The sequence below is a fragment of the Musca autumnalis genome, unplaced genomic scaffold, assembly GCF_047663935.1.
Source record: "Musca autumnalis isolate F117 unplaced genomic scaffold, ASM4766393v1 scaffold_5, whole genome shotgun sequence".
In the NCBI taxonomy this organism is placed as follows: domain Eukaryota; kingdom Metazoa; phylum Arthropoda; class Insecta; order Diptera; family Muscidae; genus Musca; species Musca autumnalis.
In genome coordinates, this window is record NW_027412088.1 from 171,285,267 (window position 1) to 171,310,600 (window position 25,334).

Sequence of the window (25,334 nt, forward strand, 5' to 3'; positions counted from 1 at the left end):
CCCTACCATACAGAATACCCCTACAGCGTCCTAATGTGCTATAGAAGACCCTTACAGTGGTTCACTAACCTATAGAAGACCCGTACAACGGTCTACTAACCTATAGAGAACCCTACGGTGCTCTTCTAACCTATAGAAGACCCCTACGGTGCTCTTCTAACCTATAGAAGACCCCTACGGTGCTCTTCTAAACTATAGAAGACCCCAACAGTGGTCTTCTGTTCTCTATAGACCACTATAATTGGAGTCTTTTATCCCATAGTAGACCCATACAGCAGTCGTCTAATCTATAGAAACTCCTATGATGGTCTTCTATCCTATAGAAGACTCCTGCGGTGGCCTTCCACCATATAAAAGACCGCTACGGTGTTCTATGATATAGAAGACCACTAAGGTGGTCCTCTATCCTACGGTGGTCCTCAGCAGATAGAAGACCTCTACGGTGGTCCTTTAACAAATAGTAGACCTCTAACAAATAGTAGACCTCTACGATGGTCTCCTACCATATAGAAGACCTCTAGGGTGGTCTTCTACCATATGAAAGACCTCTAGGGTGGTATCCTACCATATAGAAGACCCCTACGGTATGATATAGAAGACCTCTACGGTAGTCTTCTATACTGGAGTTGTTTTCTTGGAATATAAGTATGAGGACTATTGATTTTTTTTTTTTATATATAGTCATTGGCTGAGGGTATTTAGCTCGCAGCAAAGTCAACAAATCGTTTTTTTTTTTGTTTTTTTTTTTTTTTTTGTTGATTATAACCTCAAAACACATGGTAGAACAAGAAAAGGTAGCAGCAATACCCAGCTGCCTGAACTGGGTTGTAGTGTTAGTGTCAAATTTCATATGACATTTTATACATTCATTTCTATTTCGATGTACATTAGGGACATATATTTTTTGAGAAAAAAAATATATCATTCGGAAAAAACCATTTCCCAGAAAGACTTCTTCATATCAATGATATGTAACCTCCTCCAAGTTCGAACGATAAGCCGCGCAGTAAATCCCCGCTTGTAGAGGCGATACAACGTTTGTTGATATGTGAGGTATTTTGTTAAAATTTAAAAAAATAAAGCCCTAATAAACATGTGCTTCTTTGATTTCTAAAACAAAACATTGAAACAGCTTCTCCTTTTTCTATGAATTTCCAGCGACCCCAAACTTTTCTGCAAGAATTCTACTTTCTGCGAGAATTTATGCATTTAGTGGAATGATGTGGAACCATAAAAATTGAAAATGTAACGAATTTTCATTCATGTTTTCCAAAATATTCAACCAAATGTGAAAAATTATTAGTTTTTTAAATTCCAATAATTTATAGACATTTTCTTGTTTTGTTTACAAATACAACTGGCAGTAACGTTACAAACAAAAACAAATTCCTTTGTGGTTGTTGTTCGAGTTGTATTTGTTGTAGTAATAACTTTACCTTGTATTTGTTCTACCATGCTCAAAACATTAAAAATGTTAATTTCTTTTACATTAGTGCCGTTCACCCGATCATGAATGTAAACTCTCCGTGAGTTTTGTCTCTCTGTCATTGCAACTTAATGGAGAGAGGGAGGAAACTCACGGGGAATTGATATTCATGTTGGGGCCATGAAAATATTTATTGTTTCCAATTTCAAGAATATTTTTTGATTGGATCTTTTCCTTTGGGTTATTCCATTCCATTCCAATCAAAATCTCCTATAATTTTGAAAGAAATAGCATTTGTTTCTGATACTTTATTTTATTAATAATTATAATAAAAAAACAATACAATTAAATACGAATACAGTCAGTTACAGATAAGAACTATAAATGAATTTATAAAAAGAGACTGGACAAGAATAATTCGAGAGGGGAGAGAGATAGAGAGAAATATATAAATATTTCATATACAATTTATGGTTTATATCATTGTTGTTGTTTCTGTTATTTTTAGAAAAAGAAGAAAAAGCTTTATTTTGTTTTAAACAAAAATATTAGCCGACTTAAGAGTAAATTGTACTTTCAATCCATTCATCCATTGTAAATGTTGCAGTTTCTGTGTTTTCGGTATCTTTGTCCTTGAAGATATCTGCGGGGAAAAGAAAAATAAATATAACATTATTATGTTTATAATGTGATGATTGTGTGTTGAACTCCCTACCTATATAGGTCTTAATTTTAACAGCACACATCAGGAAGTCGTCAAATGCAATTTTACCATCCCTTGAACCGTAACGATGGACCAGGGCATTCAAAATGCGATTGTTCAAATGATAACCAGCTGAGTTAAGGGCTTGACGCAGCTGGAAACCATCAATGCGTCCCGTCTGATGGACATCATAGATTTTGAATACAGCCTTCCATTTGGCAATGTCGGTTAGTAGAGCTTCAAACTCTTCTAAACCTAGTTTACCAGATTTGTCTACATCTAACATGGCCACCATGGAACGGCATATATCCTTGGAGAAACCTTCTGGGGTGGCGGTCATTACTGAAATAAGTAAGAGAATAAAATGGGAGCGATGAGTAACAAGTCAGTTGTATTAAAAAAATTTAAATAATTGAAGTTTTTCACAATTTTGTGTGGCATATTTTTAGGCTTTAACAAAATCAAATCACCGGGCACAGAAGCTTGCATTGTAATATGTAAAAAAACGAATTCATGACCAACACCATGTTTTTTGGGAATTATAAAAATGATTTTTATAAATATACATATGTAGTTTTTCGTGCTAAAGTACGTAGTTTGTAATTGCTCACCCTGGCTATTGTAGTCATCATTGCGTTTAGGGTCATACAGCGGTTGCGTCGTATTGTTTTGATCGTCTAATCCAAACATTTCTTGTGCACTATTATCTTTATTACAAAGGCCACACAACAATGAGACAAGGCTATTCAAAATATTGCCCACATCGAGTTCATTGTTGTTCGAATTTGGCACATTACCATTTTCCTGGGCCAATGGCGCAAAGTTTTCTTTAACATTTTGAGCTGTCTCTAGATTTGACGTGGTAATTGGTAATTCTGCATATGTTTTTTTTTGCATTTTGTTTTTATGTGTGTTTTTTAGTTTTTATTTTTTTGATTGTTTTGGAAGATTTTTGGAATGTATGACAAGTGGCGAGAGAAAAAACAAAAAAAGAATGTGGAACAGGTTTTGATTATCTAATTTAATAATTAATGCTACTATCACGAAATAAAGATAAAAACAAAACAAAAAACAAAATAATTTGTTTTATATAGACAAAAAGGAAATAAACAAAAACAAATCACATGCAAAACTAATATTAGATACCAAGCCATAACTACGGTGCTGATGCTTCAAATTGTTGTTTTTTTAAATACAAATGACATACTAAATGACAACTACAAATGTATGAGAGATGAGTATAAATTGTTGTGCAGAACCCAGGTAATTAACTTTAAAATAAACTCATATTGAATATTTTGTTTTGAAACAAATATTTGTTGTTATTCAGCCAATCAATTGACTTAGAATCACAAGTCGATTATTAGAACAAATTAAGAGGAATCTTAAAAAGAAACGAGGGTTATTTGCATGGCGAAACTTACCATCCCTTAGGGAATGATCCAAAATACGTTTCAATTCCATCCAATCAACTTCCATATCAGCACCAGCCACACTCTTGAAGAGACGGGCCAAAGCTTCCTTTTGGGGATCCACTGGAGGAGCAACAGGTGAAGGCATGTTGGGGTAGAGCTATATAAGGTTCGTTGTAAGGGCGAGTAAATGATTTGTTTGGTTATATTCTTACAAATAACATACAATAATAAAACTAAAGAACCCAAAATTCTACTTAAACTACAACCAACCAAAAAAGTAATAAAAATCACAATTAATCTCCCAAGCCCTTAAAATCACCCATTTTTGTATTAAATTTCCCTTAGTACTTACTCCGCCAGGTCTATTATCATTGTCTTCAGCATCTCCATAACCGACATGATCATCGTTTTCTCTAAAAAAAGTTGAATATTTTTTTTTGGTTTATTTAAAATTTGCATAGAAACAGACGATAAACAACTAAAGGGGGTAGAACAATAAAAAACAAAAGCTTTTCTTTTAAATAAATTTAAATTAATTGTAAACTGTATATAATAAGACTAGGTTTAAACTAGAGCTGCTTATCAAGACAATAAATGACTCCAACTTGATATATTTGACAGATTCATAAGTATTCAATGTAAAATAAATCAAGTACTTTATCACTGCTGTTTAATAATAAGCCCTAGTGTAAATGTTATATTAACATTAAAACATTTCATGCAAACGTTGTTATATAATTACAAACATTGACTTAAGATACATACTCCATGTTGTTTTGAGTTTCAGAGAAGACACGAATAATAAATTCACCCTCTTCATTGGGATCGAATGTGGATGGTACAATCAAATAATGACCAGGGGGCAATTTGAAGCGGGCGGTGACCTGGGGAAGAAAGAAATGTAAAAGAATTTATATATTTTTGAGGTTATAAGCAACAAGTAAAACAAGAAGCAGTCTGTTGGGGTTTTCTATAGGATAGAAGACCACCGTAGGTGTCTTCTGTAGGATAAAAGACCACCGTAGGGGTCTTCTATAAGATAAAATACCACCGTATGGGGTCATCTATAGGATAGAATACCACCGTAGGGGTCTTCTATAGGATAGAATACCACCGTAGGGGCCTTCTATAGGATAGAATACCACCGTAGGGGTCTTCTATAGAATAGAATACCACCGTAGGGGTCTTCTATAGGATAGAATACCACCGTAGGAGTCTTCTATAGGATAGAAAACAATCGTAGGGGTCTTCTATAGTATAGAAGACCACTGTTGGGGTATTCTATAGGATAGAATACCACCGTAGGGGACTTCTTTAGGATAGAATACCACCGTAGGGGTCTTTTATAGGATAGAATATCACCGTAGGGGTCTTCTATAGGATAAAAGACCTCCGTAGGGGTCTTCTATAGGATAGAAGACTACCGTAGGGGTCTTCTATAGGATAGAAGACTACCGTAGGGGTCTTCTATAGGATAGAAGACTACCGTAGGGGTCTTCTATAGGATAGAGGACTACCGTAGGGGTTTTCTATAGGATAGAAGACCACCGTAGGGGTCTTCTATAGAATAGAGGACCACCCTACGGGTCTTCTATATGATAGAAGACCACCGTACGGGTCTTCTATAGGATAGAAGACCACCGTACGGGTCTTCTATAGGATAGAAGACCACCGTACGGGTCTTCTATAGGATAGAAGACCACCGTACGGGTCTTCTATAGGACAGAAGACCACCGTAGGGGTCTTCTATAGGATAGATTACCACCGTAGGGGTCTTTTATAGGATAGAATAACATCGCAGGGGTCTTTTATAAAATAGAGGACCACCATAAAGACCCCTATGGGATCGATAAACACCGTAGGGGTTTTCTATAGGATAGAAGACTACCGTAGGGGTATTCTATAGGATAAAAGATCGCCTTAGGGGTCTTTTATAGGTTAAAAGACAATCATAGAAGACGTGCATAGGATAGAAGATTACCGTAGGTGTCTTCTATATTATAGAACCCCACCGTAGGGGTCTTCTATAGGATAGAAGATAGAAGAACACCGTAGGGCTATTCCATAGTTTAGAAGATCACCGCAAGGGTCTTCTGTGGGATAGAAGAACACCGTAGGTTAGAAGGGGGTCTTCTATAAGAAAAAAGACCACCGTAAGGTTATTCTACAGGATAGAAGACCACCGTAGGGGTCTTCTGTAGGATAGAAGACCACCGTAGGGGTCTTCTCTAGGATAGAATACCACCGTAGGGGTCTTCTATAGGATAGAATACCACCGTGGGGTATGTTATAGGATATAATTCCACAGTAGGGGTCTTCTAGAGGACAGACGACCACCGTAGGGGTCTTCTATAGGATAGAAGACCACCGTAGTGGTTTTCTATAGGATCGAAGACCACCATAGGGGTTTTCTACAGGATCGAAGACCACCATAGGGGTTTTCTATAGGATAGAAGACCACCGTAGGGGTCTTATATAGGATAAAAGACCACCGTATGGGTTTTCTATAGGACAGAATACCACCGTAGGGGTCTTTTATAGGATAGAATAGCACAGTAGGGGTCTTCTAGAGGACAGACGACCACCATAGGGATCTTCTATAGATTATAAGACCACCGTACGGGTCTTCTATATGATAAAATAACCATAGTTTAGAAGATCACCGCAAGGGTCTTCTATGGGATAGAAGAACACCGTAGGGGCCTTCTATGGGATTGAATATCACCGTAGGTGTCTTCGATAGGTTAGAAACCCATCCATCGTAGAAGTTTCTATGGGATAAAAGAACACCGTAGAGATCTTCTATGGGTTGGAAAAACATCGTTGATCATCGTCGGTGTCTTCTATATGATAGAATCGTAGAAGTTTCTATGGGATTGAAGAACACCGTAGGGGTCTTCTAGAGGATAGAAAAACACTGTGGGGGTCTTCTGTAGGATAGAAAACCACCGTAAGGGTCTTCGTGCGGGTCTGTGCCGAATGCTGGGCAGATGTTTTGCACGGTGTCATAAATCCTTGTCCTATAAGAATTTCGGCGGCTCCACTAAACGTGAGTGTAGATGAGCCAAAACTACCAGGTTTGTGTATTTTTCCTTCGCGATGCACACACACTGGAACACACCGGCTCGTCATAGCTTACCACAGACCGACCACCTCAAGTGCTGTTGGCCGATTAGGGAACCCTGTTCCTACATTTCACCTTGTCGCAGATCGTTGTGGCGAGCGCGGATGATGTGAAGATACTATCGAATGTTACCCCAAGAATCTTGAGGTAGTTAGTGGTTGGAATTCTGTTGTCATCAAACAGTACATTCGATTCTATGCTCATCTCCGCAGTCCATGAGATCTTCTTTAGGCAAGAGAAGACCTCTTGAGGTCATTATTAAGTAGCAAAATGCCCTTTGAGGTCTACTTAAGGCAGCGTCGCCCAACAGAATACCATCAAACTGAAGCAAGTGTATATGTATAGGTGAAAAAACAACAACCACATGATGTTTATCAGTCGTGTTTTGCTCACGCACACTGTGAATGAGGGAGAGTGGCAAAAGCAAAACAACTCAGTGGGCGCCCGCAGTATACAGATGGGCGACCCTGACTTAAGGCAATACAAAACTTATTGTGGTCGTCTATAGATCTATTAAAATCTTCCTTAGGCACAGAAGGCCTCTTGATGTCCTTAGGCAATAAAAGACCTTCTGGGGCAACAACAGAAGAGTTTTTGAAGTCTTCTCTACACAAAAAACTTTTTGAGGTATTCTATAAATAGAAGAAAAGCTTTTGAATTCTTCTATAGGCAAAAGAAGACTTCTGAAGATCTTGTTTGGCAACGAAAGATTTGTTAAGATCTTCTCTTGGAAACAAAAGACCTGTTAAAGCCTTCTACAGACAACAGCGGAGCCTTTGAGGTATTTTATAGGCAACAGAAGATATATGATTGTCTGATATAGGCAGGAGAAAACTTGTTGAGGTCTTCTAAAGGAGACAGAAGACATCTTTGGGTATTCTTATTGAGGTCTTTTTTAAGCTGAAAACTCATCCAACGTTTGAGTAAAGTTTTGTGTCATTTCTGGTAGAAGAATAAAGAAAAAATACAACTTGTCAGCACTTTGTCTTTTATTCTGTTGTTTGTTGAGATGATAATCGTTTATTGAAAGAAAAATTGTGCTCTTACAATATTACATATACAAATACAAATATACATGAATGCAAATAAAAGTACTTTATGCAGGGATGCTATTCAAACAGTGATGACACACATTGATTCATACTATGTTTACACAGACTTCAAATTGATTACTAACATATTCTTTTACCGGAAATTACACAAAACTTTACTCAAACGTTGGATGAGTTTTCAGCTTTAAGCAGCCAACCGTATCGTGAGGTCTTTCGCAAGCAACATTTACCTTCGGTAAAAAGTTCATAACATTTCTCAAAAAGTCATTAAACTGCATTTAATCAAAAATCTTTTAACTTTTTTTGAGAGATTCCCGAAGGTTCGGAACAATTTTCCGAACTTGATCTTAGTTTGAAATAAATATTACGATGTACAGAGTTTGAACCAATTCCTAACAAAGTCCAAGGATGTTTTACGCCTCCACACATTTTAGCCTAGAACTTACGTCACAACAGACCGCGCAATAGAACAGTGTTGGTTGTTGGCACTTATCTTTTTGAAACTAAGGCTACATTAAAAAAAGGTGTTATAATAACAGTTATCTACTTACCTCACGTGTGTTAATAAAATGTGGTGATCTCGCCACCGACGAACGATACTTGAAGAAACTCAAACCCTGAGGACGTACTTGCAGATCACGTTCATTCAAATGGTAAATGGCAAAACCGATTGTTAAACATTCCATACCCAAGTTACGCTTCGAACGACGATTCTTTTGCATTAAGGCCACAATAACGGTACATTTACCATCATCATCTTCCTCATCGGGATCTTCCAAAGAGATGACATATTGAGGATTATGCCAGAAAGTATCCAGGAAATTACGACAACCACCGGCGGTAACACCCTGTGTCCATTCACCTTCAAACATAGACATTTCCCATTTACGTTTACCATCATTCTGTTGACTTTCAGTCAAGGAATCGGGTGATAAATTACAAATCTCAACACGTTCAAAGTAATGAAGGAAATCTTGGAATGACATCCAAAATTCACCATCACGATCAAAATTTAAGCCAATTTCATGTTTCTGATCATCGGGTATGTAACGCCATTCGGGTGAACCATCACTCCACGGGCCATTCCATTCGGCCTCATTACCCCATGGATTGCGCAGACGTATCATGGGTATTTTTCCCTGACGATTTGGTGTGGCAATATCGATCATACAAACTTTTGTTATGGAGTAGGCATGGCCGCGAATTAAACCTTCAGGGGTTTCGGCTTCCAACACATTGGGATCAGCTTCCAATGAGCAACCCATCATAGAGTTGCGTTCAGCTGCTTTGGCTAAAATACTGAACAAATTTTGCGGGGCCTCTTTGAGGTCATACCATTCAGTGACACCACCGGTAAAATCTTCCATGGCTTCACAGGTTGAACCGCCCTTCAGGGCTTCATAGGAACCGTGTAATCTGAAAATAGGGAAGTGAGATGTTAGTTAAGAGAACCAGGGTTGTATTCTTGTTTGAAAGTAAAGGCACATATGCGGCTTTGCACTCTGGCTTATGTCCGGTTTGCTTATGTAACTCCCCCACTTCTTGTAACTTACTTGGCATAGGCTTTTTCCAATAAGGCACTCCAGAATTCATTTTTCTCCGCCGAATGCATATACATCAGCTCTCCCCTGCTGGTGGGTAGACGATCATCAATGACCACATCCACCCATTTACCATATTGCCAAAAACGGAAATGGAAAATACCAGCATAATTCTCCTCAAAACTTTGATCTGGTGGCACAACACGGAAGAAGAGATTCGAATCTTGTGTGAGATTTGCGGCGGCGGCCAATAGCCAACAATCACCCAATTCACCTTGTTGGACATCAAAACGAGAATAACCCTCTACAAAGAATTGAGGATCATCACAGATTTCCTGAGAGAGAATTGCAAAGAGAATTTGAGAGAATATTTATTATCGGAACAAGAATAAATAAATAAGAAATCTCCATACTTACATGAGGTCTAAGCCATTCGATGTAACGATCTGGACGTCTGGAGAACATAAGAGATTCATCACTGGCTGGAAACAAAGGATCTTCAAACAGTGAACCACTATTTAGACACTGTTGGCGTATGGTATCAAAATCTTGTATATCTTGACGTGGCCTGTGGGAATATGCTGCTGTTTCACCAAGCTTTGGGGGGAGGGTGGTAGAAAATCAACAAAGATTAGAAAGTTGCATTGAAAGAGAGGTGTTTGTGAAAAAATCTTAGGTTATTGATGACATTAATTTTGTACAATAAATTTTGTGCAACAAAATCAGGACGTGCAAAAATTAAAAAAAAAATTACAAATTTTGTAATGTTTTAGGACATTTTTGGTACATTATTGTAAGGATTTATTATCACTCAATACAAATGTTTGGCATAAAACATAAAATAAATAAAAATCTTTCAAAAATACTTATCATTCTTATTACAAAATATTAAAATTGGGCGTTCAAAACCATGCTTTTCGATTTATTTCACTCTAATATTACGTTTAAATATAACTGGATTTATGAAATCGAGTGGGTATATATAACGTGTCAATTCCATTGCATATACGTCAAATAAAAAAAGCTCTAATGTAAACATGACTTTAATATCAAACACGTTTTAATAAAACACGCCATTTAAGTTTTCAATTCCAATGAATATCCGTTAAATAAAATACGCATTTGCCCAAAACACTTCTTTTTAAGTGCAAGTGTAAATTAGGTTTAAGTGATGAGTTTGCAACAAACAAATCTGACCGTGTGATTAGCCCTTTTAATGCTGGTAATAGCTCTGTTCCTTTCATGGCAGAACTACCAGGTAGTGGTATCACACCAGCTGATCGAATATGAAAAGTCAAATCCCTTTACAAAAAAATGATCTTTGTTGTAATTTCCCCAACAACATAAAGAAAGTTTTGACATAACATATTCAAAATTTTACGATGCCACTACCTGGTAGTTCTGCCATGGTTCCTTTACGTGCAAAAATCTTCAAGTTTTAACTCGAAATGCGTTCCTTTACTTCAGAGACCACATAATTCATATGGGTGCAGTTTACAACTTTTACTACTTTTGCCGGTTTTACCATTTTCAAAAGTAAAGGAACAGACCAAATATGTTATGTCAACATATGGATGTCTCACAAAAATTCAGTGCAACTATTCAGTGTAAACATTCTATAAGCCGACACCAGAATAAACATTTGGACCGTTGTTAAGGCCCCAGCACATACGATCGATCCGTTGTGTGACGCGTTGCGCGTTGAAAACAACAACTACATGAAAAATGTGGAAGTGATGCCAAATTTGTCCTTGAAGTTTTCATGTGGTTGTTGTAACGCGACGTTCAACGGACCGACGCTTTAAGCCTTTGGCACATACGGCGCGTTCAGCGTTGCGTTACAACAACCACATGAAAAATTCGTGAACAAACTTACACATTTTTCATGTGGTTGTTGTTTTCAACGCTCAACGCGAAACAAAACGTATCCTATGTGCCGAGGGCTACCTCCGAAGCTACCTCCAAACCGAATGAGAATCATAAAGCAGAAAAATTGACAAAGGCGTCCGCTTCTAAGATGGACTCAAACCCGAAAGGCAAGAGAAAAGAGATAATCTGTTCTAGGAACTTCCACAGGGAGTCAAGGTGTTTGAACTGACTGAAAAACCATAATTTTCCGAGAAGAAGAAACAAGCTTCGCAGCAGAAAAGTGTGAAACGTGTTCGCTTCTCCGAAGGCCTCAACCTTCGCCCATGAAAACGGTGGCTTCGCAGGCAGTCAATGATTCACTGCAGTGATGAGGAGGCAGAAAGGAATGCAGAAGGCTAAAAAACCTACCTCTAAACCGAAGAAAATTCGTAAAAGAGAGCTAAATCGAACGAGATCAATTGGTGAAGGGGTTTTCTTCTACGGCGACTAAAACACGAAAGACAAGGGTAAATCAGAGGGACAATCTGTTCTTGAAACTTCATGGATTGTAAGGAAGTCAAGGTGGTTGGGCCGACTGAAAAGCCATCATCTTCTGAGAAGACTATAACTATTCTCTGAAAATACGAAACCAAAAAATTGTGAAACATGTTCGCTTCTCCGCAGGCCTCAACCTTCGCCCATGAAAACGGTGGCTTCTCAGGCAGTCTATGATTCACTGCAGTGATGAGGATTCAAAAGAAATAAAGGCAAAAAAGTACCCTAAACCGAAGGAAATTCGTAAAGGAGAACTAAACGAGATCAATTGGTGAAGAGGTTTTCTTCTACAGCGACTAAAACCGAAAGACAATTATAAATCAGAGGGACAATCTGTTCTAGGAACTTCACGAATTGCAAGGAAGTCAAGGTGGTTGGGCCGACTGGAAAGCCATCATCTTCGCTTCTCCGAAGGCCTCAACCTTCGCCCTTGAAAACGGTTTCTTCTCAGGCACTCAATGATTCACTGCATTGATGAGGAATCAAAAGGAATAAAGGCTAAAAACCTACCCTAAACCGAAGGAAATTCGTAAAAGAGAACGAAATCGAACGAAATCCTTAAACGAGATCAATTGGTGAAGAGTTTTCTTCTACGGCAACTAAAACCCGAAAGACAATTATAAATCAGAGGGAGAATCTGTTCTAGGAACTTCACGGATTGTAAGGAAGTCAAGGTGGTTTGGCCGACTGAAAAGCCATCATCTTCTGAGAAGACTAACTATTCTCTGAAAAGACGAACCAAGCTTCGCAGCAAAAAAGTGTGAAACGTGTCCGCTTCTCCGAAGGCCTGAACCTTCGCCCTTGAAAACCGTGGCTTCTCAGGCACTCAATGATTCACAGCATTGATGAGGAATCAAAAGGAATAAAGGCAAAAAAACCTACCCTGAACCGAAGCAAATTCGTAAAGGAGAGTTAAATCGAACGAGATCCTTAAACGAGATCAATTGGTGAAGAGGTTTTCTTCTACGGCGACTAAAACCGAAAGACAATTATAAATCAGAGGAACAATCTGTTCTAGGAACTTCACGGATTGTAAGGAAGTCAAGGTGTTTGAACTGACTGAAAACCCATTATCTTCGGAGAAGACGAACCAAAAAAGAAGACGCAAAAAAAAATTGTAAAACGCTTCCCGCTTCTCCGAAGGCCTTAACCTTCGCCCATGAAAACGGTGGCTTCTCAGGAAATCAAAGATTCACTGCAGTGATGAGGAGGCAGAAAGGAATGAAGAAGGCTAAAAAACCTGCCCCTAAACCGAAGCAAATTCGTAAAGGAGAACTAAATCCAACGAGATCAATTGGTGAAGAGTTTTCTTCTACGGCGGCTAAAACCCGAAAGACAATTATAAATCAGAGGGACAATCTGTTCTAGGAACTTCACGGATTGTAAGGAAGTCAAGATGGTTGGGCCGACTGAAAAGCCATCATCTTCTGAGAAGATGAAATACCTCAGTTTTCGTCCAAGAACTCGGAAGGTTTTTCACACAGTCAAGTGCAGTTCTAATTGCAACTATCTAAGAGATCTGGTTTAGTGCAAATTCCTCGAGCGAAAGAAGGCGATACAACATTTAAATAGAATGATGGGACCCAACGTCATGATAGTGCGATCATCCGCAAATATGACAATTTAAATCGTTGTCTGGAGGGATTGAAAACAGGAAAGGGCAATGTTATCCAGTTCGGAAGATATCGCCCCTCCTTGTGGAACTCCCTGTTTCAGTCAATGGAGCCAGCTTTGACTTCTTGCTCTTGAACTCCATGCACGACTGGCGACTTTCCAAAGTTTCCACACAGGGCGAAGGTTTGTTTGCTCAATGTTCTTGTGTGGCGCGGTTGAAGGGATCAAAAGCTTTGGGTATTTCAATGACCTGTGACACGGCCTGTTTTAGGTTAGTCATTGACCAATATATGTGGATATGGTGTGAAGGGGACATGGTTTGAAGTGCTATTGTTGTATATAATAGGGATAGGTAAGTCGACTTTCGGTTAATCGATTAATCGACTTTTTGTAGTCAAAAATCTAAAAATCATAGTCGACTTTTAACTGGAGGAAAAATCGCATAATCGATTATCTTGTGATCGATTTTCGAGTTTGCCCATAGATTGTTGACTTGCCGGTTTTACACTTTTGGCGGTTTTACAGTTTCAAAAGAAAACTCGATAATCGACGAATAATCTATTATAATCGATTTTCTACGGTTATGAAAAAGTTGAAAGTTGAGTTTTAAAGAACAGTACACATTGTCAGTTTTGAATGTCGATATTTCGCAGTTATCGATAACTGTCCAACCGTCCAGCAACCACAAAACATTTTGTGGTTGCATGATGAATGACATAAATCAACGGCCACACTAGCAAGCATCAACAAAGCTGTCATTCAAAACTGGCAATGTGTACTCAGCTTAAGACAACTGAAATAATCGCAAGACCGAAAAATCGCATTATTAATTTTAGACCATAATCGAAAAGTCGAAAAATCGATTATTGCTTTCCATTACCTATTCCTAGTATATAATACCCCGTTCAGACTAGAAAATCCAGTGGATTTAAGTTGTCATTTTCATACAATATATGTCAAATAAATTTTCCCGGCATCCTTGCGTGACTTTAGCGGAGGTTGTAGGTAATCATCCCTTCTTCCGAATTTGACTCAAAACTATAGCCGTCCGACAGGGTGAGGTCTTTAGTTTGATTCTCTAGTCATGGTTGCTTATATTGCTGTTTCGGCTAGTTCGAGTCCATGCTTTGCCTGATTTAGAATTTCGGATAGTATTTGTAATCATCCTGGACCTCGACAGAAAAATATATTATCAAACTTAATACTCATCTGTTCGCACTGTCACCCTATCGGGGTTTGCCGGTTCGCGCCTCTTCATAGCATCAGTCTCAGTATGAAGTCGCGCTATCCCTGCAGATAAATTTAGTCTCACTTTGTGCAATAAATGTGTAATTTGACGTATGTTTTTTGAGACGAATTCAATTTACAAACATTCAAACAAAAAATATCAAAATGCAAATTACATTGAATAATAAGAACAAAAAAAAAAAAAAAAAAATAAATTTGGAATACATTTTGATATTTAGAATCAAAAATTGTTAGAGAGATAACACAGAAAGAAATTCGCCAATTGAAGTACAATAAAACGGCCTTATGGAAAAAAATTTATTCAGGGCAACAACGAATAAAAATTCCGTGCGGAATTTGTTCCCTTTCCCCATGTTCACAATTTTTTATTTCCATATTAATGTCCAAAAAGGGAATTTTAAGTGATTCTAGTAGTATTTAACGTTTTAAAATACTGATTTTAAAAGAATTTCACTTTCTAAAATTATTTTCTCTGCGGAAAATTCCGAGGGAAATATTCATGATTGCCCTGATTAACTTAGAGGTTAGGCGTTTAATTTTTGCATTGAAAGTTTAGAGGTTACACATTGCGAAAATTTGATGTGTGGCCAAATACCTTAATAATTTAGCAAAAGAAAAATTAAAAATATTACTAAGCACTCACGACCTTCACGATAGAAGGGTGAGAATTGTTTTCTTTTTTTTCACCTTCTCCCGGAAAGAAAACCTAAAAATTTTTCATGAAATATTTTAGCATTTGGTTTGAGAGCCAAAAGTTTGATGTGTGGCTTGCCAGTCTAATGTCCTATTACCTTAATGTGTGAACCAGCTTAATGAGAATATAAAAAAACTATGCGCAGATTTACATTAGGTAATTTTACTTCATGCAGTTGAACTTTTGTATGGGAAAAGTCATCTCCGGTGAACTTTTGTATTGGAAAAGTCATCTCCGGTGAACTTTTGTGTTGGAAAAGTCATCTCCGGTGAACTTTTGTATGGGAAAAGTCATCTCCGGTGAACTTTTGTATGGGAAAACTCATATCCGGTGAACTTTTGTATGGGAAAAGTCATCTCCGGTGAACTTTTGTATAGGAAAAGTCATCTCTGGTGAACTTTTGTATGGGAAAAGTCATCTCCGTTGAACTTTTGTATGGGAAAAGTCATCTCCGGTGAACTTTCGTATTGGAAAAGTCATCTCCGGTGAACTTTTATAGAGGAAAAGTCATCTCCGTTGAACTTTTGTATGGGAAAAGTCATCTCCGGTGAACTTTTGTATGGGAAAAGTCATCTCCGGTGAACTTTTGTATTGGAAAAATCATCTCCGATGAACTTTTGTATGGGAAAAGTCATCTCCGGTGAACTTTTGTATGGGAAAAGTTATCTCCGGTGAACTTTTGTATGGGAAAACTCATATCCGGTGAACTTTTGTATGGGAAAAGTCATCTCCGGTGAACTTTTGTATGGGAAAACTCATATCCGGTGAACTTTTGTATGGGAAAAGTCATCTCCGGTGAACTTTTGTATAGGAAAAGTCATCTCCGGTGAACTTTTGTATGGGAAAAGTCATCTCCGGTGAACTTGCACAACACCCTCTCTATAGTCCATATTTACATTAGGCAATTTTTCTTGCGGCAATTGTCAGTTTGTTGGTGAGAGAGGGTGTTGAGAGGCAAAGGGTTATCTGCCTCTCCCCTCTCCTTCAAACTGACAATTGCAAAGAAAATTGCCTAATGTAAATATGGACATTGACTGTTGCAAGTAAAATTGCCTAATGTAAATGTACTACAATTTCTTATAGCTCAATCACATCAAACAGGTTTCAGTAAAACACATAATTTATATTCTAAAATAAATGTGTATTATCTTCGCGTTTTAGTTGTCATTTTAAATAAGATTCAAATCAGTGTTCACACAAAATACATCACTGATCACACAATGCCTCTCAAAGCAAAAGTTAACAAAAATTTCCTTGGCCTTTCATATACAGAGAAAAAAAAAACATTTAAACAAATAGATAAACTTTACAGAGAAGAAGAAAAAACAGGAATAAAACTAAAAATTATTATATCTTTGGATTTAGAATGTTGCTACATACCAATTGTGTACGTTTGGGAACCTCAAATTTTGTTATAATTTATAGAATAATAAGGGTTTTTTTGTTTTGATTATGGGATGAAATAATAATGTAGGATATTTGAAATTAAGGTGTTTTTTTTAAGAAAACCATTATAAAGTGCACTTCATTTCAAAACTATAACTTACCACTCTCATATTTTTAATGCTGGGTAGAATTCTTTTGGTTTCAGCCTCTTTCTTAATGAAAATTTCATTGATCACCGAACCCATGACTTCTTTGGCAGCACCCATGGCTGCATCGCCGGCAGCATTAAGGAATTCCTTGCCGGCTTGTCTGAAGAATCCCTTTATCTCATCCATCTTTAGTTTATTTTGTTATTTATATTTTATTTTATGTGTTTGTATATAAATGTTAATTCTGTTTGAAGAAAAGGAGAGAGAGACAATTGTATTTATTTGATAAGTAATTAATTTGAAGTGTTTCGATTAGTTTATAAATAAGGGGATAAAGCAACCACTTGTTGACAAGAGTTTTCGAAAATGTTTTAAACATCTTTTTTTAAGTTTTCTTTTATTAATATGTTTTAGATAATACACTTGGGTTTCAGGAAGATGTTAAAATAGTTTTGTTTTGTATTTATAGGAACGTTTTTTAAATGGTTGAACATAAACACGTCAGATGAACTTTATAAAGTGCGCTGTGTTGTCACTTCAAATTGAAACAATGTTAAGCGCCATTTACATATAACATATTTAATAAAGCAAGCGTCATTTAAGTTGTCAATTCCATAAAATATCTGTCATATAAATCAAGACACCCGCCCTTCAGTCATCATGCTTTACGCGGAACCCGATTCACTTAGCAAATTTCTCAGCATTTTCTAGAGGAAACATTAATGTGCTATCCTAGGATACGATGCGAATGCAAATCACTTTTACCAACATGAATGTCAGAGGTAAGAGGTAACAACTGTTCAAAATAGAGTTAGAGGAAAGTCTTTATCACAAGTCAATGTCATAACTGTGTATGAAAGAACTTGAGAGTGTGTTCTTCCCATATTAAAGACCTTGGGAAGGTCTTCTCCGTATATAAAAACCCTTGAAAAGTATTTCTGTTCATATGGAAGACATTAAGAAAGTCCTTTGTCCACATAGAAGACACTGAAAAGGTCTTCTGCCCCCTATAAACGACCTTAAGAAGGTCTATTGTCCACATAGAAGACATTGAGAAGGTATTCTGTTCATTTTGAATACCTTGAAAAGGCCTTATTTCCACATAGAGTCGTTAAGAAGACCTTAAGAAGGTAGTCTGTCCATATAGAAGATTATGAGAAGGCTTCTGTACGTATAGAAAACCTTTAAAACATCTTTTACCCATATGAACGACTTAAAGAGGGTCTTATGTTCATATAGAAGAGCCTGAGAGGGTCTTTTGTCCACATAAAAGACATTCTGCCCATATGCAATATCTTCTGCCCACATAGAAGACCATGAAAAGGCCTTCTGACCATATTGAAGACGTTGCAAACGCTACTGTGCATATAGAAGACCTTGAGAAGGTCTTCTGTCTGTACAAAAGACACTGAACACTTTCCCAACCCCACCCTCTTTTCTTTACTTTTCTCTCTTTCTCTTCTTTTGTCTTTTCAGGTAATTCTGAACCTCTTTTTTCTAATTTATGATCCACACAAATCTTCCCTTTGAATGCCACATTTATATTTCTTTTGTAGTTGCACCCTTTCGCAGACGGAACTTGTACCCTAATACTTTCCAAACATAACCTACATTCGAGACAATCACTAAAGCCGCTCCTTCGTGGTTCTTTCACCCCGTCAATTAATATGACGTTCGTTTACCGATCCATCCACAATCAATAGTCCGCACAAGTCTTCTCTTCGGTAGGAAATTTATCAATTATTGAGACCAAAGTTTCATTGACGAACAACAGCATAGGCCTCCATGGAAGACCTTTTCGACAATGGGCAATTGGGAAAGTAGGTTCAGCAACAAACTCCAGATTTCATATCAGGCATTCAGTTCTCGGAATGTATAGGTGTTATACGGTGAACTAAAACTCGTCAAGCACAATCAGCCCCGCATTTTATCCTTTGTACTAATCTAAATTAGCTTTAAGTTGTTTACTGCGAAAGATTCCCTTGGTTGTTTCATTCCTTATAGTACGTTTACATTTACGAAATTTGGTGGATTTCAGTTCTCAATTCCTTTGCGTATACGTCAATGAACTCTTTTTGACGTTTAAGCAATGGAGTTGAAATCGAGTGGATTTCGTAAATGTAAACCTAGCATTATATTTTTGTTTCATACAAATTATTTGAAGAATTTGATGTGTGGCAATGTAGCTTAATAGTAAACATGCATAAAGTGTCAAAATCCCTATTAGATGGTCTGTTCCTTTACTTTTGAAAATGGTAAAACCGGCAAAATTAGTAAAAGATAGTCCATATTTTGCTCTGTTCCAGAACCTGCAAGAAGCTACTATTTTTTACTACGATAACATTTTTTCCTTTATGTTATCGAGAAAAATAGTAACAATTAGTAGATTCTTGCAGTACTGGAACAGACCATTTATTGCTCTGTTTCAGAACCTGCAAGAAGCTTCTAATTTTTACTACGATAACATTTTTTCCTTTATGTTATCGGAAAAATAGTAAAAATTAGTAGATTCCTGCAGTTCTGGAACAGACCATATATTAGGCAAAATTGTCAGTTTGAAGGAGAGAGAGGGTGTTTATAGGCAAATAGTTACCATATTCCCCACCTCTCTCCATCAAGGTCTTATAAACGGCTCTCATATGAATTGTATGGTGTTTGAAGTAGGGGAACGCTTTTCGTTAAAACTTAAAGATTCTTGCACGTAACATGGCGTTTACACAAGACAGACTGTCTGCAAATACAACTTTGATTTACTAATACATACAAACATTTGGCTAGTTGTCACTGTCTGGTAATTTTCGTAGACAGAAAACATGGACATTTTTGGACAAATGAAAACAAATCTATTTCAAATAACAAAAAAGACAACAGGACTGGGATTCAACAAAACAAAAACAAAATATGTGAACGGAAAACAAAAAGAAATCGACGATTTTCATTCATAATTTTACAACTGGTTTTGCTGTTGTCTGGACGCCTACGGCACACAGGCAAGTTTTGGGTTTTTGACAATCAATACATTTACTCACCTGTCCTGTCATGTATAAACGCAGGGCAAGGGAACAGGGCTAGAGAGTTTGCAATGTGATCCGTATTAGACAAATCTTTAAGTATTGAAGCTACCTGGCCACATTACAAATTGTTTGAGGGTTATGCTATGTTTTTGCCAAAAATTTACTTTTAAGTAATTAGAAAAACAAAATATTGGGGGTTTTCATAATAAAACTTTTAATTGTCAATAATTAAGTTATTTGCCACAGACACACCGAAATAAAATTATTTTTTTTCAATCTCTTCTTTGCCGAACTAAACAATGACGTGCTTGACATTTTTAAGTACATGACTAATATGCAATGATTAGTATTTAAGAAATGTTTATTATTCCAAAATCCTCTACACATTGAAGCAGCAAAAAAAGGTATTAGAACGACTTTAAAGCACACACACATTAATTCCATTTTGTAAACCGTTTTGCTGTTATCTATCTTATCTATCACCTGATTTCTCCAAAAGAGGAAAAGGCGTTTTGTTTCAATATTGATTTTAGACTTAATCACTTCTATGGATATTTATAATGGAATTTGTTTTAATGAAAACACAAACCAAAACCAAGTATTTTGCAATTTATCTGAAATTTAGTAGTAGCAGAACACATAAATTGCTATGAATAATTGATATTTTTATACCATGGTTTTTATGGCAATTTCAATGCTATCCAAACACCACAACCAAGTGCATGATATTGAATTTCAGAATTTTGCTCATAGCTTTTTTTTTGTAGATTCCCTCTTTTTCTCTTATTAGATGTTCAAGTTATGGTCCATGGAATGCGTCATTGATTTGTTTTGCACTTTTTTATAAATATTTTTTGAAATTGCAAAACAATACATTAAATTGTTGGCCACGTTTTTCTGTAGAAAAGTATTTGTAATGAATGCACAATTCAAGTTACGTTGTCGTTAGGGGACGGGAACGCCGCATTAATAATTGCGCCAAACTAGTTTTTTTGCTCCCCAGTTTCTTGATATGATCACTTGTGTGTTGTATCTCTCGCTTATAGAGATAGGTAACTGGCTCCATGTATCAAAATATTTATTTATAGAGGAAATACCTATGTATTAGTGTGGATCGCAATTAAGAAAAAAAAACCACACAAATTTGTTTGGCACAACATTGAAAATTGGCGCTAACCATGGTATATGTAAAGAGGTAGATTTAAATGAAAAAATCTATAGAACCCTTGTTTTTCTCGAATTCCTAAAACTTCAAAATAAAAGCAACAAGTGTGTTTGTTTACAATGCATTTTTTGAGCATTTTATAAAAAACGCGAAAAATGAATGAAGAGTTAAGTTTTCTCCACATAATCGCGTTGTGAATATAATAAACTGATTGTTTCAATGCAACTCTCACCAATTTCTTCCATACAAATGGTCTAAAAACAATTTTAAAAATCATAGAATTCGATTGTTTTTCAAATTGTTTGGCATATTATTCAAACACCACACACACATACACAGTTTGTTTATATTGTTTTGAAGTTTTAGGAATACTCGAATGAAAAAATTTAAATTGACATAAAGCTTTGGCTAACCTTTCTTATTAAACCATGGCGCTAACTGAATGCTAATTAAGAGTAGTGTCAAAATATAAGCCAATCATAACAATTAAATTCCTTGGCGTTTGATTTTAATGGTTTGGCAAACCCAAAATTTCAAACTTTTCGGGAATTGTTTATTTAGAATTTTTTCTTCGTAGAATATATCAATTACTAAGCAATATTAAAAACATTAAAAATTATTCTTTGTTTAATATGTTTTGCTGTTATTTATGAGTACACTTTGGTTATAAACAATTGAAATTCTGTTGTTGGTAATGTTTTAGCATGGGATCCAACAAATATAAATTATGAATTTCACACTATTGGCTATTAGTGTCATTCTATATTTTGCATGATTGCAATTATATTTTTTATACATTTTATGCTCATATTTGTTGCTTTATTTTATTTTAGAAATTATTAAAGATATTTGAGAATGACATCATTAAATTGTCAATTGATGAGACACTTTGTGAGATGGCAGTTGAAAACATTGAGAAGCTCAAAAAACAAGACACAATTTTGTAACGATTTTTTGAGTTGCCGAAAGAAAAGAAGAAGGTCTTCTGCCTATATGTAAGAACTTGAGAAGATCTTCTACCCATATAGAAGACTTTGAGAAGGTCTTTTCTCCATATAGAGCAAACCCGTTCGTGGGTATTGATTTGGTTACGAAGTTTTTCGGCAAATCACACACACGCGACCCGAACGCAAAGTAAGAGAGCAAATGTTTTGATTTTTTTTACTTCAGTCTTGTACTGAATTTCATGCAAGCAGGTTGATGCCGCTTTATTTGTTTTTTTTGGGTACACTGAAAAGATTTTGCAGTTGTACAGCAACTATGTGGAGGGAAGAATTTGAAAATGATTTTTTGTTTTGTATTAATATTTTTAATGACGCAGAATGCCTCGTCTGCAATACATCAATAAAAAATGTATGTATGCTTAGAAAGTCTTAAAAAATCATTTTTATATACAATTTGTTTTTTCTCTCAAAAAAATTAACATATGAAGAAAAATACTTTTCAAATTATGAAGTTATTTATATTATTTTTAATTTAAGTCATACAAAGCGAACGCGCCAACAATATATTTTTCATTTCACACTCAATATGAAAATCATCACCCTGTTCTGTCAGTGTAATTTTACCCACACATAAACAATTTAAGCGCTCGCTCTTCTTGGTCGGCTATGATATAGAGAAACGTTTGTCCATGTAGAACACCGTGAGAAGGTCTTCTGCCCACGAGAAGATGTCTTCTGAATGTATAGAAAACCTCGAGATCTTTTGCCCATATTGGAAACCTTGAGAAGGTCTTCCGTCTGTATAAATGACACTGAACAGACTTCTCCGCATATAAAAGACCAGAAGAATATCTTTTGACCATATAGAAGACCTTGAGAAAGCTTCAGCGTATAAAGATGATCTTGAGAAGGATTTTGTCCATATAAAAGACTTTCTGTCCAAATGAAAGGATTTGAGAATTTATTTTGCCCACATAGAAGACCTTCAAAAGATCTTCTGCTCACATAGAGGACCTGGAAAAGCACTTCTTAACATATAGAAGATATTGCAAAAGCTTCTACGCATAAAGATGTCCTTGAGAATGTCATCCGTCCGTATATAAGAAATTGAAAAGGCTTCTCCGCATGTAAAACATCGTTTGAAGGCCATTTGTCTATGTAGAACTTCTTCTATGGAAAGCTTCAATCGACTCAATGATCCACACTAATCTTCTCTTCGAATGCCACATTTATATTTCTTTTGCAGTTGCACAATCGAGACAATCACTAAAGCCGTTTCTTAGTGGTTCATTCACCCCGCCAATTAATATGACGTTCGTTTACCGATCCATCCACAATCAATGGTCCGCACATGTCTTCACTTCGGTAGGAAATTTATCAATTATTGAGACCAAGGTATCATTGCCGAACAACAGCAGAGGCCTCCATGGAAGTCCTTTTCAATAATGGGCTCCGCAGGAGACTGATCGGGAAAGTATATAGAAGTCTAAATGACCTTCTGAGTGTATAGAACTCCTTAAAAGAAGGCAATGGAAGACATTGAGAAGGCTTTTCTGCATATAGAAGACCTTTAAAAGGTCTTCTGACCATATAGAAAGGACTTTTGCACTTGCCTTGAAAAAGCTTTCTGACCGTGAGAAAGACATAGAAAAGTCTTCTGCGCATATAGGAGACCTTCTGACCGAAGACGTTAAGGAGGTCCTCTACCCGTAGAGAAGATCTTAAGAAAGCTTCTGCGAATATAAAAGACCTTGAAAAGTTATCTGACTATATAGAAGACTTCTGTCATATAGAGGAGAAAAAAAATGTTTCTGTCCATGTAGTAGAACTTTAGAAGGTCTTTGGTCTATGTAGAAGACCTTGAAAAAGTCATCTGTCCATATAGAAGTCCTTGAGAAGATCTTCTGCCCATCTTGGAGACATTTAGAACACCTTCTGTTCAAATAAAACACATTGATAAGGTTTATGTCTATATAGAAGACTTCTAAAATGCTTCTGAGCGTATAGAAGACCTCAAGAAGATCCTTAACAAGTTCTTCTGCCCTTAGAGAAGAAGAAAATGCTTTTGTCCATATAGAAGAAGATGGTATTCTGTTCATATAGAACATATTGAGAAGGCTTCTGCGCAATTAGAAGAAATTGAAAATGCCTTGTGACAATATGGAAGACATTGAAAAGGTTTCGGATCATATGGAAGACATTAAAAATGCTTCTGTCTGCAGAGAAGACCTTGAGAAAGCTTCTTCGTATATACAAGTCCTTGAAAAGACATTCTAACCATATAGAAGATCTTAAGAAGGTCACCTGCCCATATAGAAGACCCTGAGAAAATTTTCCGTCCATGTAGGAGACCTTGAGAAACTCATATGTTCATATAAAATATCTTGAAAAGGCCTTTTGTCCATGTAGAGAACCTGGGAAAGGCCTGCTGACCCTATGGAAATATTGAAAAAGCTTCTGCGCATATCGAAGACCTTAGGAAGGACTTCTTGCCATATAGAAGACCTTAAGAAGTTCTTCTGCCCATATACAAGACCCTGAGAAGGTCTATGTAGAAGACCTTAAGACGGTCATCTGTCCATATATAAGATCTTGAGATGGCCTTTTTTCCATGTAGAGGGCCTAGAAATGGCCTTCTGACCATATGGAAAATATTGAAAGGTTTCTGCGCATATGGAAGACCTTGGGAAAGCCATCTGACCATATAGAAGACCTTAAAAAGCTCTTCTGCACATATAGAAGATCTTTAGAAGTCGAGGATCTTAAAAAGGCCTCCTGGCCATAGGAAACAAATATAACAAATATCTGTGGTGCCTATAAGTTGCTGATATTAAAATTCATTTGGACTCTATGAATTTAATTTTGAATTAAACTTTTTTAACTAAATCGAGGCGGTGTAAATTGTGTTTTTCCCGTTAAATGTAAAATCTGTAATGGGTCTTTTACTAAAACTCAAGGCAGTGTTCAATGCAAAGTTTGTAATCTCTGGTTGCATAGTTCCTCGGCAAATATTGATAATAAGCATCCGAATGTTTTAAAAGCGGTGAGGTCTTTTGCATCCATATGTTCCAGCTGGTATTTTAGAAAAGATAAACAGTTTGAATGAGAAACTTGATAATTTCGTCAATAATTACCAGACGCAGCAAGATTTCATGAGGATTATCTTAGATGAAATTAAAGGTGAAGTGAGCTCATGTGTGGCTGAGATGAAATCGAAAATCGTGGAATGTAATGACAGAGTGCAGCGTATCCAAGTGTCCATTTCAGCTAAATTTGCTTCTTTGGAGAGTGAAGATAATATTTTACATAAGAGGGTAAATCGTTCTGATATTCTGATTGGTTGTTTAAATGATTTAGAGGCGCCAGTCATTGCATTGGGTTCTTTTTATAATATACCCATCACCACCAGTCTTGATATCAACCAAGTTTGTTATATCAATCGCAGGAAAAAAATTT

General features: G+C 36.5%; 1 protein-coding gene across 3 annotated transcripts in view; it reads right to left on the reverse strand.

Moving 5' to 3' along the window:
- Positions 1 to 1,719: 1,719 nt before the first annotated feature.
- Positions 1,720 to 25,334, reverse strand: part of CalpA (calpain A) — a 29,909-nt gene continuing 6,294 nt past the window's right edge. The window contains exons 2-11 of one of the 3 annotated variants that reach the window (XM_073992099.1): positions 16,768 to 16,999; positions 9,679 to 9,858; positions 9,274 to 9,596; positions 8,272 to 9,136; positions 4,310 to 4,428; positions 3,897 to 3,957; positions 3,554 to 3,701; positions 2,741 to 3,004; positions 2,142 to 2,471; positions 1,720 to 2,069 (exon numbers count right to left, since the gene is read on the reverse strand). In XM_073992099.1, coding sequence (XP_073848200.1) covers positions 1,984 to 2,069; positions 2,142 to 2,471; positions 2,741 to 3,004; positions 3,554 to 3,701; positions 3,897 to 3,957; positions 4,310 to 4,428; positions 8,272 to 9,136; positions 9,274 to 9,596; positions 9,679 to 9,858; positions 16,768 to 16,941 — 2,550 coding nt within the window. In that variant the 5' untranslated portion in view covers positions 16,942 to 16,999 and the 3' untranslated portion in view covers positions 1,720 to 1,983. Of the gene's footprint in view, positions 2,070 to 2,141; positions 2,472 to 2,740; positions 3,005 to 3,553; positions 3,702 to 3,896; positions 3,958 to 4,309; positions 4,429 to 8,271; positions 9,137 to 9,273; positions 9,597 to 9,678; positions 9,859 to 16,767; positions 17,000 to 19,784; positions 19,912 to 25,334 lie in introns of those variants that run through there. The other 2 variants (XM_073992101.1, XM_073992100.1) reach the window with 2 other exon arrangements.